Below are 19,173 nucleotides of genomic sequence, written 5' to 3'. Positions count from 1 at the left end.
ATTATTATTTTTCTTTCGGGCAGCTTTTACAATTTTGAACAACACGTTTTCAACATAGCAGCCAATTGTTTCTACTTTGATCTTCCATTTAACTTTGTCGGAAAATTGAGCTTGATTACAATTTAGGATTCTGATTGAGATTTAGCCAGCAATGATATTGTATTAATTTCAACCAATCAACTCGTTTATCTTTTCACCAATCATGTCCAAGGCCTTATTCATTGTAACCATTCATGAAAAAGGCCAATATTTACTTTGAGTATATAAATAGGAGACGAAACGTCTTTTTTTCAGTTTTGTTCGTGCATAGTTCCTTCAAAGTTCGTTCAATAAAGTCGTCTATTGCAGTCCATACGCGGTTTATTCTTCCATTCCTGAACTTGAACCTACTCTTCTTAACAATTCCCACAAACTTGTCGATATGCTAATATTTGTTCATCGACTTTCCAGCCAACGTTTATTAAATAGTAGTTGGGTGGAAGATCGCTAAGTCAAATTTTCTGACAAGTAGTTAAAATTTGGTTGGGAAGAAATAACAATTGGTTGTTTATTTAAAACAAAACTTGGGAGAATAGTTATAACGTATTCAAAAACAAGGTAAAAGTTGGCTGAAAGTCTAGAAAAGGTTGATGGCACGTCAACATTCTTGAATGGAAAATCCTGAAGGGGCATGGAAAATCAAGCAAATTTCTGGAAAATCAAAAAGGTTTGTGGGAAAGTTGCATGTAAATTAAAAAAAAATCGCTTTATAGGTTGGGTTGGATAGAAAATAAGGCATAAAGTTCGAATAGAAAATCTTTAAATGGTTAAAAGTCAGATAGATTTTATGAAAAACAAAAGAATGGCTGGAAACGTTGGATGGAAAGTCGAAACAGTATGCTAAAGAGTTATGAAAGTGACCTAAATGCAAAACTGTGTTATGTGAAGCAAGCAATTCAGTCCCTTCAGTCCATGTATAATGATAGCCACAGTCTAGTAGGAGCTAGCCTAGAAAGGCAGATACCAAGCTTTCAATGCTATTAATAGGAATGGTAACTGGAATCTGACTAATGAACATGGAGACTTTCTATGTACTAATGGGTACAAGAAAATACACAGTCAGATATCATAATCCAGGACAGTCAAAATGATTGCCGAACTTTACTCTCCACGGCATGAATAATGAATTATGTAATTTTGGCAGTCAAGTACAATTGATTACGAGGACGTAGATGTTATGTGGCATTCATATTTAGTGAACACACAACATAATTCTTGCAAGGTTAATACGACATATCACTGAAAGTCCATAAAAAATCTAAACAAAGAACACTGGATATTTATATAATATGATACATTCATAGTTTGGCAAGACAGATCAATGTGTGTGTTAGGGATTTTCTGTCACGCCATGTCAGCTACACCCTAATCTGTATATACCAGAACTGTCAGGAGCGAGGTAATAAGAAATACATATGTGGCCAATTGTAGTTCGTTCAATCACACACTATATTGATTGCTCTGAGCTCCTAGTTTGTGCTTCTTCAAGCAACGATTAACGTCAGAGGTCTCAGATTATGCCTGATAGACAATGAATGCTAGCTGCAATGTTAAGTTTACTCTGTGCATCTGTGTGTGATTGGCCTTAAAGTGTGTTTCTGATAGTAAAACGATGCTCTTACTGGACACAAAGCCAAAATTGTATGAAGATGAGGAGGCTGGTTCATTATTATTGGGTAAATAAATAAAAATATTATTATTAGCTAAAACACAATTAATCTTAACCTGCATTCCAATGATAATGGGTACTGTAAAATACTTTATTTTAGCTGGAATTAATTTTTGCTAAAAGTCTTTTTGAAATAGTGGAAGTATTTGATGGATTTTCCAAGCAAAAGTAATTTAAAGTATTTTACAGTATTCAGAGTGCTACAGTGAATTTAAATTCATTCTAACAGCAAAAGTTCAAGCCTTAACTCAAAGCCTCAACACTCACCAAAAAAGAACAATTAATAATATTCTATAAATTAAATGTGAAAATGTGTCAGATGTCTTATACTTGTGAATTGGTTATTAGTTGCATGTTTTGTGCTCTTAGACTTGTAAGGTCATTTAGGTTTAGTGTAATTTTTACTTTAATTACTTGATATAAATTAAAGAACTAATGTTGATAAATATGCCACTGATAGTAATTTATTAATGACCACTCCCACTCACATTTTACAGCATTGTCCATTATGGCTCACAGATGTGATACTATAACACAGTCGTATGCACCCATAACTTAGTGTTTTGACAAATTTTTACCACTAATAAAAGTGCTATCAGGTTTTTACATATTATAGAATTGTTCATTTGCATTTGTTCTTGTATTCAATGCATTAATTAATATTCAAACAAATGGCATTTTTCTGCATATCCATATCATTACTTTGATTCACCATGCTATTCACAATGTAACTGGTTGGTGTTATTCATATTTTGCCATTGGAGGATTTCTACAAATACTAGAAAAAAAAAACTCAAGTACTGTTATACACCAAGGTATTTTCATGTTATCACAACATAGTTATTATGTTGTACTGTTATGTAACATATTCAAACATACTATGTTATTGCTGGTTGATATGAGTGATTTCATGGTCTATTATTATTCATGAACTGAAGGTGATTGGATAACATAGTTTATGATGTCACCAGTTCTGTGAATAAGTGATATCAGGTGATAACACTTTTCATCACATGACCACATAACTCCAAGTGTCAAAACAACAAAGAAATCTTAATTTTACAAAACTAATCTTATGAATCATATGCTAATTTATTTTAATTAGGTGAGAAATCTACAGTTTCAGATGACATGCATTAGCAGTTATGACCCCTGATAATTATCAAAATCACAGATTTAACAGTATTTTTTCAACCAGAAACACAGTGACATTGTTTTACGTTTGCTTACTTTCTCTAGATTGCAAATCCATTGAAATGAATGTTGTTTACAAACTAACAAACAAGTAAACAAACACAAAATATTATATACAAAATATTACTACACTTTGAGGAATATGTATATTTAATGTGGAAATCACTATAGTCATACAGAAGTATTTACAAGTCCAAGAACACACAACAAATAAATGACAACAATTTATATAGTATTAGACCTATATGCGACATCTTCGTCTACACTAATACTACTTATTAAAAACCTGCACCATTTCATTGAAGGGTGGTGGTCGTCACGCCACGTGTGCGTTAGGTATGGGTCTTGTATAAACAAAGATTGTAATATTAAGGAGTACAAACTGAGACGTTACCAAGCTTCAATTAGGTAATTTATTTGGGGATTAAAAGGTATTGAAAGAGTCGTCGGCAGTAATTAGTGCAAGTGGTGCCAAGGACAAAATTCGTACTTATGATTTCATTAGAAAAGAGCATTGGATTGTGGGAAAATCAATGTTCATCAACACAAATGTCACATGTGCTGCGCGATGACCACCGGCCTTTTAAATTGTTGATCTCACTTAACACTGTAAATCTAATTTCCATATTTTTAAGAATTCAAATTTAGTTTCAAAGAAAAGCTTTTTAAAAATCCACCCCAATTTTGTGATTTAAAAATGAACCTGTATCTTCTAAAATGTTCACTATTGTGTTCCATTGACAACTGGATTTTATGAAAAACGATCCATTAGTGCACGAAAAACATTTCCTGGGATCTTCTGGTGTTTGTCAATCAGATCTTGAACTGCATCTTGTACCTTCAATGATTAATTAGGAAATAAAGTTAGAATTATGATTGGAAAAAATAAACACAACAAAGGTTGCAGTTCAGATTTTATCGAGATAATTAAAACAGAGAGTCATTGCAAACTACTTATAACAATATACCTCCTGATTACTGTGGAATCTAGAGGCTTAATTCAGTGTTATCCAAAACTGAGCACAGATAGTATTCACCAGGGCACAGTGTTTTGTGTTCTCACCTTTACAGCCAGCTGTTGTGGAGTCAGACTTGGATCATATGGTATGGGATCACCAATAAATGTTCTAGCAATTAAGGAAAGCAATATTAATTGTTATGCATATGTGAGCTCTGCCTGTTTGTATGTCTGTTCACATGTTACACAGTACATGTGTATATAATTGTACTTTTGGTCATCTATGATAGATAATTTATTGTAGAGGACATCCTGCGTGCAGATGCAATGCAAGTTTTGTGATCACTTTTTTTCTATATTCAGACAGCCTTGTCATCACAAAACTTAAAACTACAGAACACTACAAGAAATGTAACAATATTACTGACACAAAAAACAATAAAAAATACGAAACTGTGTGTTGAGGGTATTGGAGGTATATAAAGTAGAAATTATTTTAAAGATTACTTGAATGTGTTAAAAATACAAAACAAAGCATTTCTGTAATTAAAACAAATAATCCCAATTTAGCAATAGAAGATGAAATACACTTCCTTTTAGTATGTCCAAAATGTCAAACCTACCTAAACAATGTTTTTTTTCCAATATTATATTCCCAACAGAAACATCATCAAAGAAATAATTTTTTTTAATGAAAAGAAGCAACAATATACAATATTATCCTATTCATTTTTTTCTTTCATTTTCAAAAAATCAAACATTCTTTTGATTTGTAACATTAACTTTCTTTTCAACTATTCTTATCATATTGCTATTGATAGAAAAATGTGTATTTCTAAGGATGCAAGAGATGATGATTATTATTATACTGTTATGTCCTGTTGCTGTATCCAATTTTAACAAGATTATTCCAGGAACATGATTTTGTTAAACAAGGTCTAAAACCATGACATAGCACACTTCCAATAGGCCATAGTACATCATATGACACTCCCAAATTAGTGCCATATTTCGTTATTCTCATCGATATTGGTCATGTGACCAGATAGTATGTAAATAACCTGTGTATCTCACCTCAGTTTCACTGGGAACCCTCCATAAATTGGACACAAAGGAAGACGACATTTTTCATAAAGATATCTGAAAAAACTTCTGCCGATGGATAGACATCGAAAGGCTTCTCGGCAATTTTGTGTAAATAAAGGAATAATTGGCTGTAAATACAAAAAAACATTCTTTAACTTGACATCAAAGCAAAACTAGTATCTCATTTTTACTATTATATTATTACAATTTTATAAATTACACTCCTTTTGAATGCTGTGCCCAAAAAAACAAATTTTGTGACCAAAAATACTGGATCCTGGTAACTGTGATGTAACTATTTTCGCACAGAATTAAAACACATATTTTTTGTCAGTCACATCATACAAAAACACATGTCAACAATGCTGGGATAACAATGCATAAGAGCATGATTCTCGGTTCAAGTAAAGTTTCAGCCCGTTAATAAGGACACTACATTGACAGAAATGAGAAGCCATCCATGGTTGGATAGCCGGCCAATAGCTGTGTAAATTTGATAACCATCACCACAATAAAAATCTTACCACTTTAGCTTCTATTGCACATTTAGCAAATCCACATCGTTTTCCCCATATGATCTCATAATATTCATCACTAAACTGAGCTTCTCGTACACCACCCGGAGCTAATAGCAATAACTTGTCAGACTTGAGCACTTTGATACATTCTTCAACAGTGCCTGGAGTCACACAGCCTACCTTGAGTAGCAACTTAAAACCTGAAATCAAATCATACAAGGTTATTATGAGAATACAGCATACATAAAGGCAGTACGCATACTAATTGTCGCTATAATAACTCTAAAATATTCACAATTCCAGATTTACCAAGACTTGCATATCAGGAAACTCACAAACATGACTTATCAAAGTACAGTCAGTAAAACATTGTGTTCATAAGGATCAACTTGATGACACATGTCAACACTGGTCAATTAGTATGGAGTACATTTAGAGTAATCAACATTAACCTTATTTTGGTATGCCAAGCACAGAGAAAATGAAAACAATCACTAAAATAAAAACACAAAATAATTTGACATTATTGAAATCAAGAAAGCCTTATCAAAATGTATATAGAAAAGTCAAGTCAAGACTGGTAGTCAATTCAATAAAAATGTCTGGAAAGAGGTGTAAAAATGATTTAAATCAATGTAAAAATACATGTGAAGAAAATTAAAAAAGAGCAATGATATCACGTTATTTTATTTGAACACCCAAATATAAGTATCAGAAATTACCAATAGTTACGAATAAATGGATTTATCAGCCGTGAATATTTAGAAACACCATGAAATATACACACGAAAAATCCCTTTTGTAAAAGAAAACCATCACAAACATAAAAACATTTTAAAGTGCTTTGGCTTTTGTTTTATGATATCATGAGAACACATCCCATTGCCATGAACTAGAAGGTACAATGCAGTAGACTTAGAAGACATAATGCAGTAGACTTAGCAGGTACGCTGCAGTAGACTTAGCAGGTACGCTGCAGTAGACTTAGCAGGTACGCTGCAGTAGACTTAGCAGGTACAATGCAGTAGACTTACCGGGTACAATGCAGTAGACTTACCGGGTACACTGCAGTAGAATTACCGGGTACGCTGCAGTAGACTTACCGGGTACAATGCAGTAGACTTACCAGGTACAATGCAGTAGACTTAGCAGGTATGCTGCAGTAGACTTATCGGGTACAATGCAGTAGACTTACCGGGTACAATGCAGTAGACTTACCAGGTACAATGCAGTAGACTTAGCAGGTATGCTGCAGTAGACTTACCAGGTACAATGCAGTAGACTTACCAGGTACAATGCAGTAGACTTAGCAGGTACGCTGTAGTAGACTTACCAGGTACAATGCAGTAGACTTAGCAGGTACAATGCAGTAGACTTACCGGGTACAATGCCGTAGACTTATCAGGTACACTGCAGTAGACTTACCGGGTACAATGCCGTAGACTTATCAGGTACACTGCAGTAGACTTACCGGGTACAATGCAGTAGACTTATCAGGTACACTGCAGTAGACTTACTGGGTACAATGCAGTAGACTTACCAGGTACAATGCAGTAGACTTACCAGGTACAATGCAGTAGACTTACCAGGTATAATGCAGTAGACTTAGCAGGTACAATGCCGTAGACTTATCAGGTACACTGCAGTAGACTTACCGGGTACAATGCAGTAGACTTACCAGGTACAATGCAGTAGACTTAGCAGGTATGCTGCAGTAGACTTATCAGGTACAATGCCGTAGACTAACCAGGTACAATGCAGTAGACTTACCAGGTACAATGCAGTAGACTTACCAGGTACAATGCAGTAGACTTGGCAGGTACAATGCAGTAGACTTACCGGGTACAATGCCGTAGACTTATCGGGTACACTGCAGTAGACTTACCGGGTACAATGCAGTAGACTTACCAGGTACACTGCAGTAGACTTATCAGGTACACTGCAGTAGACTTACCGGGTACAATGCAGTAGACTTAGCAGGTACAATGCCGTAGACTTATCGGGTACACTGCAGTAGACTTACCGGGTACAATGCCGTAGACTTACCAGGTACAATGCAGTAGACTTACCGGGTACAATGCCGTAGACTTATCGGGTACACTGCAGTAGACTTACCGGGTACGCTGCAGTAGACTTACCGGGTACAATGCAGTAGACTTACCAGGTACAATGCAGTAGACTTACCGGGTACAATGCCGTAGACTTAGCAGGTACAATGCAGTAGACTTACCAGGTACAATGCAGTAGACTTAGCAGGTACAATGCCGTAGACTTATCAGGTACACTGCAGTAGACTTATCAGGTACAATGCAGTAGACTTACCGGGTACAATGCAGTAGACTTACCAGGTACAATGCAGTAGACTTAGCAGGTATGCTGCAGTAGACTTATCAGGTACAATGCCGTAGACTTAGCAGGTACAATACAGTAGACTTACCAGGTACAATGCAGTAGACTTGGCAGGTACAATGCAGTAGACTTATCAGGTACACTGCAGTAGACTTACCGGGTACAATGCCGTAGACTTATCAGGTACACTGCAGTAGACTTACCGGGTACAATGCCGTAGACTTATTAGGTACACTGCAGTAGACTTACCGGGTACAATGCAGTAGACTTACCAGGTACACTGCAGTAGACTTATCAGGTACACTGCAGTAGACTTACCAGGTACAATGCAGTAGACTTAGCAGGTACAATGCAGTAGACTTATCAGGTACGCTGCAGTAGACTTAGCAGGTACAATGCAGTAGACTTATCAGGTACACTGCAGTAGACTTACCGGGTACAATGCCGTAGACTTATCAGGTACACTGCAGTAGACTTATCAGGTACAATGCAGTAGACTTACCGGGTACAATGCCGTAGACTTATCAGGTACACTGCAGTAGACTTATCAGGTACAATGCAGTAGACTTACCGGGTACAATGCCGTAGACTTAGCAGGTACAATGCAGTAGACTTACCGGGTACAATGCCGTAGACCTATCAGGTACACTGCAGTAGACTTACCGGGTACAATGCAGTAGACTTATCGGGTACAATGCAGTAGACTTATCAGGTACACTGCAGTAGACTTACCGGGTACAATGCCGTAGACTTATCAGGTACACTGCAGTAGACTTATCAGGTACAATGCAGTAGACTTACCGGGTACAATGCAGTAGACTTACCGGGTACGCTGCAGTAGACTTACCGGGTACAATGCAGTAGACTTACCAGGTACAATGCAGTAGACTTACCGGGTACAATGCCGTAGACTTAGCAGGTACAATGCAGTAGACTTACCAGGTACAATGCAGTAGACTTGGCAGGTATGCTGCAGTAGACTTATCAGGTACAATGCAGTAGACTTACCGGGTACAATGCAGTAGACTTATCAGGTACACTGCAGTAGACTTACCGGGTACAATGCCGTAGACTTAGCAGGTACAATGCAGTAGACTTATCAGGTACAATGCAGTAGACTTACTGGGTACAATGCAGTAGACTTATCAGGTACAATGCAGTAGACTTACCGGGTACAATGCAGTAGACTTACCAGGTACAATGCAGTAGACTTGGCAGGTACAATGCAGTAGACTTATCAGGTACACTGCAGTAGACTTACCGGGTACAATGCCGTAGACTTATCAAGTACACTGCAGTAGACTTACCGGGTACAATGCCGTAGACTTATCAGGTACACTGCAGTAGACTTACCGGGTACAATACAGTAGACTTACCAGGTACACTGCAGTAGACTTATCAGGTACACTGCAGTAGACTTACCGGGTACAATGCAGTAGACTTAGCAGGTACAATGCAGTAGACTTATCATGTACGCTGCAGTAGACTTAGCAGGTACAATGCAGTAGACTTATCAGGTACACTGCAGTAGACTTACCGGGTACAATGCCGTAGACTTATCAGGTACACTGCAGTAGACTTATCAGGTACAATGCAGTAGACTTACCGGGTACAATGCCGTAGACTTATCAGGTACACTGCAGTAGACTTATCAGGTACAATGCAGTAGACTTACCGGGTACAATGCCGTAGACTTAGCAGGTACAATGCAGTAGACTTACCGGGTACAATGCCGTAGACTTATCAGGTACACTGCAGTAGACTTACCGGGTACAATGCAGTAGACTTATCAGGTACACTGCAGTAGACTTACCGGGTACAATGCCGTAGACTTATCAGGTACACTGCAGTAGACTTATCAGGTACAATGCAGTAGACTTACCGGATACAATGCAGTAGACTTACCGGGTACGCTGCAGTAGACTTACCGGGTACAATGCAGTAGACTTACCAGGTACAATGCAGTAGACTTACCGGGTACAATGCCGTAGACTTAGCAGGTACAATGCAGTAGACTTACCAGGTACAATGCAGTAGACTTGGCAGGTATGCTGCAGTAGACTTATCAGGTACAATGCAGTAGACTTACCGGGTACAATGCAGTAGACTTATCAGGTACACTGCAGTAGACTTACCGGGTACAATGCCGTAGACTTAGCAGGTACAATGCAGTAGACTTATCAGGTACAATGCAGTAGACTTACCGGGTACAATGCAGTAGACTTATCAGGTACACTGCAGTAGACTTACCGGGTACAATGCCGTAGACTTAGCAGGTACAATGCCGTAGATTTAGCAGGTACAATGCCGTAGATTTATCAGGTACACTGCAGTAGACTTACCGGGTACGCTGCAGTAGACTTACCGGGTACGCTGCAGTAGACTTACCGGGTACAATGCAGTAGACTTACCAGGTACAATGCAGTAGACTTACCGGGTACAATGCCGTAGACTTAGCAGGTACAATGCAGTAGACTTACCAGGTACAATGCAGTAGACTTAGCAGGTACAATGCCGTAGACTTATCAGGTACACTGCAGTAGACTTATCAGGTACAATGCAGTAGACTTACCGGGTACAATGCAGTAGACTTACCAGGTACAATGCAGTAGACTTAGCAGGTATGCTGCAGTAGACTTATCAGGTACAATGCCGTAGACTTAGCAGGTACAATGCAGTAGACTTACCAGGTACAATGCAGTAGACTTGGCAGGTACAATGCAGTAGACTTATCAGGTACACTGCAGTAGACTTACCGGGTACAATGCCGTAGACTTATCAGGTACACTGCAGTAGACTTACCGGGTACAATGCCGTAGACTTATCAGGTACACTGCAGTAGACTTACCGGGTACAATGCAGTAGACTTACCAGGTACACTGCAGTAGACTTATCAGGTACACTGCAGTAGACTTACCAGGTACAATGCAGTAGACTTAGCAGGTACAATGCAGTAGACTTATCAGGTACGCTGCAGTAGACTTAGCAGGTACAATGCAGTAGACTTATCGGGTACACTGCAGTAGACTTACCGGGTACAATGCCGTAGACTTACCGGGTACAATGCCGTAGACTTATCAGGTACACTGCAGTAGACTTATCAGGTACAATGCAGTAGACTTACCGGGTACAATGCCGTAGACTTATCAGGTACACTGCAGTAGACTTATCAGGTACAATGCAGTAGACTTACCGGGTACAATGCCGTAGACTTAGCAGGTACAATGCAGTAGACTTACCGGGTACAATGCCGTAGACTTATCAGGTACACTGCAGTAGACTTACCGGGTACAATGCAGTAGACTTATCAGGTACACTGCAGTAGACTTACCGGGTACAATGCCGTAGACTTATCAGGTACACTGCAGTAGACTTATCAGGTACAATGCAGTAGACTTACCGGGTACAATGCAGTAGACTTACCGGGTACGCTGCAGTAGACTTACCGGGTACAATGCAGTAGACTTACCAGGTACAATGCAGTAGACTTACCGGGTACAATGCCGTAGACTTAGCAGGTACAATGCAGTAGACTTACCAGGTACAATGCAGTAGACTTGGCAGGTATGCTGCAGTAGACTTATCAGGTACAATGCAGTAGACTTACCGGGTACAATGCAGTAGACTTATCAGGTACACTGCAGTAGACTTACCGGGTACAATGCCGTAGACTTAGCAGGTACAATGCAGTAGACTTATCAGGTACAATGCAGTAGACTTACTGGGTACAATGCAGTAGACTTATCAGGTACAATGCAGTAGACTTACCGGGTACAATGCAGTAGACTTACCAGGTACAATGCAGTAGACTTGGCAGGTACAATGCAGTAGACTTATCAGGTACACTGCAGTAGACTTACCGGGTACAATGCCGTAGACTTATCAAGTACACTGCAGTAGACTTACCGGGTACAATGCCGTAGACTTATCAGGTACACTGCAGTAGACTTACCGGGTACAATACAGTAGACTTACCAGGTACACTGCAGTAGACTTATCAGGTACACTGCAGTAGACTTACCGGGTACAATGCAGTAGACTTAGCAGGTACAATGCAGTAGACTTATCATGTACGCTGCAGTAGACTTAGCAGGTACAATGCAGTAGACTTATCAGGTACACTGCAGTAGACTTACCGGGTACAATGCCGTAGACTTATCAGGTACACTGCAGTAGACTTATCAGGTACAATGCAGTAGACTTACCGGGTACAATGCCGTAGACTTATCAGGTACACTGCAGTAGACTTATCAGGTACAATGCAGTAGACTTACCGGGTACAATGCCGTAGACTTAGCAGGTACAATGCAGTAGACTTACCGGGTACAATGCAGTAGACTTATCAGGTACACTGCAGTAGACTTACCGGGTACAATGCCGTAGACTTATCAGGTACACTGCAGTAGACTTATCAGGTACAATGCAGTAGACTTACCGGATACAATGCAGTAGACTTACCGGGTACGCTGCAGTAGACTTACCGGGTACAATGCAGTAGACTTACCAGGTACAATGCAGTAGACTTACCGGGTACAATGCCGTAGACTTAGCAGGTACAATGCAGTAGACTTACCAGGTACAATGCAGTAGACTTGGCAGGTATGCTGCAGTAGACTTATCAGGTACAATGCAGTAGACTTACCGGGTACAATGCAGTAGACTTACCGGGTACAATGCCGTAGACTTAGCAGGTACAATGCAGTAGACTTATCAGGTACAATGCAGTAGACTTACCGGGTACAATGCAGTAGACTTACCGGGTACAATGCAGTAGACTTATCAGGTACACTGCAGTAGACTTACCGGGTACAATGCCGTAGACTTAGCAGGTACAATGCCGTAGATTTATCAGGTACACTGCAGTAGACTTACCGGGTACAATGCCGTAGACTTAGCAGGTACAATGCAGCAGACTTATCAGGTACAATGCAGTAGACTTACCGGGTACAATGCAGTAGACTTATCAGGTACAATGCAGTAGACTTACCGGGTACAATGCCGTAGACTTAGCAGGTACACTGCAGTAGACTTACCGGGTACAATGCAGTAGACTTATCAGGTACACTGCAGTAGACTTACCGGGTACACTGAATAGAAACTTATCACCAATACAATGCGGCATTCTTTTCTTGTAAAGAATAAGTTTTGCTATTATATAGTAAGCATCTATTGGTATAGCACCATGATAATAAACAAGAACAGCAGCTCCCTCTGATGGAATCTTCTCCATTCCTAGAATTTCATAGCCTGCAAAAAACAATTATTTAATACAAACAAAAACAACCATACTAACAGCAGTAATTGGTTCTCCCATCAGAGTTGAGAATTAATGTTTATTGTGCCATTAACAACTTATACTATTCTTATGAGCTGTTAATTTGTGCAGTTGATTTGTCAAGAGTTCCTAAATAAAACCCATACTCTGATATTGCCCCTTGTTTCTTTCTTCCATGGAGAAATATTTGACAATTTATAGAATGATCTTTGCATCACGCATTCTTGTCAAACTGCTTAGTGACATACTATAAGTATTGATCTTATTGGTGTTGCAGAAGGAAAGTTGAATATTGTTTATTGAAATTAATAATCCCCAGAACAATTTTCCAACATAGATTAGAAATTATAATTTGAAACTTATGTATAATTACTTCTCAGCATATGATCTAATTTGATGTATGTGTGAAGTTTTAACTTGAACATCCTAAGCATACACATAAGTGCTTGTTTTAGTACGGTGTCTGAAGAGTGACTAATAACACATATACCTTGGTATTACTTAAGTAATAAAATGTGTACAAACTTTCAACTGAATCAGAAAATATATTAGTGAGGAATCAGCATGGACATGAATAAAAACAAAATGGCACCATTTTTGTCTGAATCTCAGAAAGACATAGGAAATGCATCTGCAAACCAATATGCATGATTCTCATACACAACAAAAATACGGTTCAATAATGGCAGAATTTTGAGGTATTTTAGCACTAAAATAAAATTGTATTGTTTGGATATAATAGCAAATATGGACTTTGGGACTTTGTTGCTATAGGTGTGTGGTCGTGGTTGCCAAGTTTAAAAAAGTTTATTAAAGGTACAGCCAATGTAATTTAACATTATAACCTGTCAAGAATATGTTTGGGATAAAGGCTCAACATTAATACATTAATGTATGAATAGCAATTGAAAATATTCCACTCACCATGCCATATATTGGCTTGTGCTTCCCAAAATGTGGCAATACTTTCCCGTGCACAATCCCAGTATCCTCTGGAATAGGCATCAACTAATCTTCGTCGTGCTTTGTAGAACTGTAAAAACACTCCACACCCATATAACAGCAATAAAATTACCAAGGGTAATACAAACATGACAACTATTGGTGTGAACAACCATATTAGCCATTGCAGTAAATCCAAATCCAAAGTGTCAATTGTCACTTTAATCCAAGCAATATAATCCAATAACAACTCTATCATGGTTATCTCATGGCTGGCAGGATAATTTTCTATATCAGTGTTACTGAAAGAAAATAAGATATTTTAATTTTACACGCAAGAATACATGTACAGCAACCTGGGAGGGCCACTGCTTTGTATTTTCATTACTGTCACTTTATCCATAATTTAATTGATATCGTAAATAAAACTCCACTTTTCTTTGAATATAAATTTCCATTTCCCAATACCCATTTAAATTTAAATTTCACTTTACAGTTTAAAATGCAATCACAATTAATATTTCATTTGTAATTCCAGTTTACGATTTTATTTCCACTCTACTTTTTGATTTGCGGTTTGATCTCATATTTTGATTAGCATTGCATGTATATGCTGTGACATTATCAGTGAACAAAAACTCCCTTAATATACAACTATGTCACCTCACATTTAAGTCATTGCATGTATATGCTGTGACATTATCAGTGAACAAAAACTCCCTTAATATACAACTATGTCACCTCACATTTAAGTCATTGCATGTATATGCTGTGACATTATCAGTGAACAAAAACTTCCTTAATATACAACTATGTCACCTCACATTTAAGTCATTGCATGTATATGCTGTGACATTATCAGTGAACAAAAACTCCCTTAATATACAACTATGTCACCTCACATTTAAGTTTCTGGAATCACTAAAGGTGAATTGTGTATACTTAGTTTATTGTTTTTATTAGCTGCAAATTGGTTTCTATTTCATGTTGTTTCAATATGTATCTATGAAAGTTATTTTGTACTTTTCCCATGAGATCAATGTCTTTCCGCAAGTATGGAGACCATGCCTGAATGTAGTATTCCAAATGTGGACGTACTAATGATGTATATAGTGGTAACATAACTTTAGCATTACGGCTGGTGATAGTCTGTTTAATGGCCCCCAGGACACAATTTGCCTGCTTGACACTTGCAGCAACTTGTAGACACTTTAATATCCTTTGAAACAATCACTCCCAAGTCCTTTTCATCAGGAACACAGCTCAGTGTAACATTGCCAAGGTGATACTGAAAATGTTGGTTGTTTTGGCCAAAATGAGTTATTCTGCACTTATCAGAGTTAAATAGCATCTGCCATTCCTCTGATCATTTGTATAATCTATGAATAGGTAAATCAATACTTTGTATTATCATTTACATAATTTCTTTGATTTGTAGGTTTGGCATATTTTGAGTTATCAGTTGTTTAATTCACCCAATGTGGTAACACTTACTTAAATAGGAATATTTGTAAGTTACCTTACATAGAGGAACCTGTGCTAGTGACCACCCCTTTGAGCAGTCTCAATGCAGTTCACATGTGACTATTGTATTAAAGACCACCATTCCAATGTGACCAGTGCAGTCAGTCTCTTGTGTCAATGGTTTGAATCGGTGTATAACAACTGATGAAAGGCTGCATGTTTAGTGTTTTAATCAAATCATGGCAAACATACATGTAGCGCCTGTCACGGTGTCCGTAGGAGATGTGGACAGAGACTGGAATGACTCTACATCCCCAGATAGACCCACCCGAAAGACACATACAGATAGACTCAACCACACAGACATAGACACAAGCCCTAAGACCAAGACGGAGTGGAGCTTCCGTGTAATCCACATGCACCTCGACTAAAGTCCTGAACTACGAATTACACACCTGTTACTCAGCTCAGCTGCTTCCGGTACGCGTGCAATGTATCCTGGGAAATACAAATATGATTAAAATAATATACAGTACTGTACTATGAGTACTCTGAAACACGTGTGAAATGTTGACTTGCCAAAATTCAGCCACCATATATCACCCCCCCCCCAGCCCACCCACACACACATATTAGTCGAAATTTTCACAAAACAAACCAAAATTCTCATCGTTGTGTCCAACTCAATCGATCAAAATGCTTTCGATGTGGCCTCAAATGAGGGCGCACCTCGCAGGGACCCTGGCTCGAAATCGGCTCGAAACATATATTCCACTGGAAGAGTGTCAAGGCCGTTTTGCTCAGTGTCTTTTCGTATTAATGCTGTTTCGTCCCCGTTCGTCGATTTTGATACATATATTTTGTTTCGGCTATACCATTCGTGGACAGGGAAAGCAGGATTTCAAGACAGCTGTGGTACACGTGTATTTCGATATTACTCTCAATAAATTAATTAAATTAGTTACGAGACAACTTACTAACAAATAGGGTGTGGAATAATATGCATCAACATTATGCGAAAGAAAAACAATTTTCCGGGTTGTCAGTCCAACAAAGCCAGATTCCAAAGAATTCAGTCTAAAGTTACAGTGTAAGCGCCTCTCATGAACCAAACAAGTCGTATTGTGTCCATTTCTGTCGAGTTTAGTTTCTCGTAATCAACCTTGTTGGCCCGTAAACTTTGTTTTGTTCGCGTATAATGCTTACATGTATTTAATTACTATATTTAGTGAGATAAGATAAGTTAGTGAAGTTTCTCAAATATTTTTTTGAGAAAGTTGGTCATAAATCACATGACAATGTTCATTGGTTTATCATGTAGAATCGTGAAGCTATTGTCCCATGACACCATGGAATAGCATTCTTTTGTGTGTTACAGGAACATATTGTGAGAAATGTGTCCTAATATTTTTTTTTCAAAAAATGCTATTTTTTGAACAATTCTATAGAGTTAATGTTAAAGAAAAAAATGTTGCCACTTTTTAAAACCTCGATTTTTGAAATAATTGAGAACAACAAAACATATCCCACCATTCAGGCCAAACTGTTATTATCCCTTGTTTCGCGAACCCGCCGAATGAACAGAAGCCGACAATGAAATACAAAATTAAATTTCAGTGTAATTTCTCTTGTATCATTTTTATCTTCATTTTTTTTATCGCCCGCCGCATAACAAATCCAAGTTGCATTTTCGTGAGAGCATCATGAGCAAAGTACCGAAGTCTCGCGCAGATAACAAACAATGTTTTACATGGAATACAATTTTATTTAATTTCTTCTCTCCGATCAATGATCTCACTTACAATTCTTTGAGAATCACACAAATCTAATCTTCAAAAAAATTGCCTTATAAAAACTCGAGAAACAAGGAATAAAACAAGTCTGGCCTCACAATATATATTTTTTTTCAGGCTATTTCACCATCACTGCCATAGGATGGTAAAAGCGTTATAATAAATAAGAAAATGGTCACTATCCACTAAAACACAACCATCATTTTCTCGAAAATTAAGCTGGTGACCCCCAACCTTTTTTAAGTCAATATCCTTATATTGCCCGGAAGTACAATTTATTGGAAAATGAATAAATTCAGGATATTTGAAATCATGAGTAGGCCCTACCCTAATTTAAATAATAATATTGTTACCGCTCAATACAATATATATTGTACTATTATTAAAAGTGAAAATGGTTGGGTCTGTTGTTTGATAGTCGTATTTCTCAAGAGAACGAACTCGAAAGCAAATACAGTATCCGAGGCGGCGGCACGACATTTTGCATGAGGGGTGAGATCTGCTCATCAACATTGCGCCGAAGGCGAGACCTTGCCAGGGGGTCCGGGCCATGCTTCCTCTTAAAAATTTTGAAATCTAGACTCTCCGAAACGTTATTTCAAGCATTTTGAGGGCCAAATTTTGCTGACACAAATGGTTTCATCTTTATTTTGGAGGGGCGACGGGACCATGGCCCCTCTGCCCCCGTGCCGCTGCCACTGAGTATTAAAACTATTATACTTTTGTCTTTGGTTTACTTCAGTAAACGTTTGGGGGGGGGGGTATAGACGGGGGACGATCGATTCGTTCCAAATCACATTCGTCCCAAGTCGATTCGTCCCACAAGTCGATTCGTCCCAAAGTCGATTCGTCCCACAAGTTGATTCGTCCCAAAGTCGATTAGTCCCACAAGTTGATTCGTCCCAAAGTCGATTCGTCCCACAAGTCGATCGATTCGTCAGATTTAAGGTTAGCCCACTACTAACTCGCCAAATAAACACAAAAAATCCAAACAACTAACTGTTCATGTACACGTCATGCACTGGCATGCGTAATTGTTCGTTATGCCATTTTGTTTTTGCCGACGTTATAAACAAATACACCTTACATGCAACGTAGAGTTATTAGTTAATAAATACAAATACACCTTACATGCAACGTAGAGTTATTAGTTAATAAATACAAATACACCATACATGCAACGTACAAGTTATTAGTTAATAAATACAAACACACCTTACATGCAACGTAGAGTTATTAGTTAATAAATACAAATACATCGTACACGCAACGTACAAGTTATTAGTTAATAAATACAAATACACCGCACACGCAACGTAGAGTTATTAGTTAATAAATACAAATACACCGCACACGCAACGTAGAGTTATTAGTTAATAAATACAAATACACCGTACACACAACGTGGAGTTATTCGTTAGCGTGTCAGTAACAGTTGGCATAGAAATTGACCCTGCTCAAGATCGTAACGCTGACCAAAAATTAAAAAAAAAATGGACGAATGTGAATTGGGACGAATGTGAAATGGGACGAATGTGAATTGGGACGAATCGACTTGTGGGGCGAATGTGAATTGGGAAGAATCGACTTGTGGAACGAATGTGAATTGGGACGAATGTGAAATGGGACGAATGTGAATTGGGACGAATCGACTTGTGGGACGAATGTGAATTGGGAAGAATCGACTTGTGGAACGAATGTGAATTGGGAAGAATCGACTTGTGGGACGAATGTGAATTGGGAAGAATGTGAAATGGGACGAATGTGAATTGGGAAGAATCGACTTGTGGGACGAATGTGAATTGGGAAGAATCGACTTGTGGAACGAATGTGAATTGGGAAGAATCGACTTGTGGGACGAATGTGAATTGGGAAGAATGTGAAAT

The 19,173-nt window shown here is 38.3% G+C and overlaps 1 protein-coding gene across 1 annotated transcript; it reads right to left on the bottom strand.

Annotated features, from left to right (window-relative positions):
- Window positions 1-3,034: 3,034 nt before the first annotated feature.
- On the bottom strand, window positions 3,035-15,977 carry LOC100374932 (DGAT1/2-independent enzyme synthesizing storage lipids-like). The gene is made up of 7 exons (XM_006818815.3): window positions 15,950-15,977; window positions 14,013-14,332; window positions 12,893-13,060; window positions 5,471-5,664; window positions 4,935-5,074; window positions 3,966-4,029; window positions 3,035-3,740 (listed from the first exon to the last, which is right to left on the bottom strand). The coding sequence occupies exons 2-7, from the start codon at window positions 14,287-14,289 to the stop codon at window positions 3,654-3,656; spliced, it is 930 nt and encodes a 309-aa protein (XP_006818878.1). The 5' UTR covers window positions 14,290-14,332; window positions 15,950-15,977; the 3' UTR covers window positions 3,035-3,653.
- Window positions 15,978-19,173: the final 3,196 nt, after the last annotated feature.

Source organism: Saccoglossus kowalevskii, chromosome 18, assembly GCF_978046115.1.
Source record: "Saccoglossus kowalevskii chromosome 18, keSacKowa6.1, whole genome shotgun sequence".
In the NCBI taxonomy this organism is placed as follows: domain Eukaryota; kingdom Metazoa; phylum Hemichordata; class Enteropneusta; family Harrimaniidae; genus Saccoglossus; species Saccoglossus kowalevskii.
The sequence above is the reverse complement of the archived record's forward strand: the minus strand, read 5'-3'. Positions and strand labels throughout refer to the sequence as shown.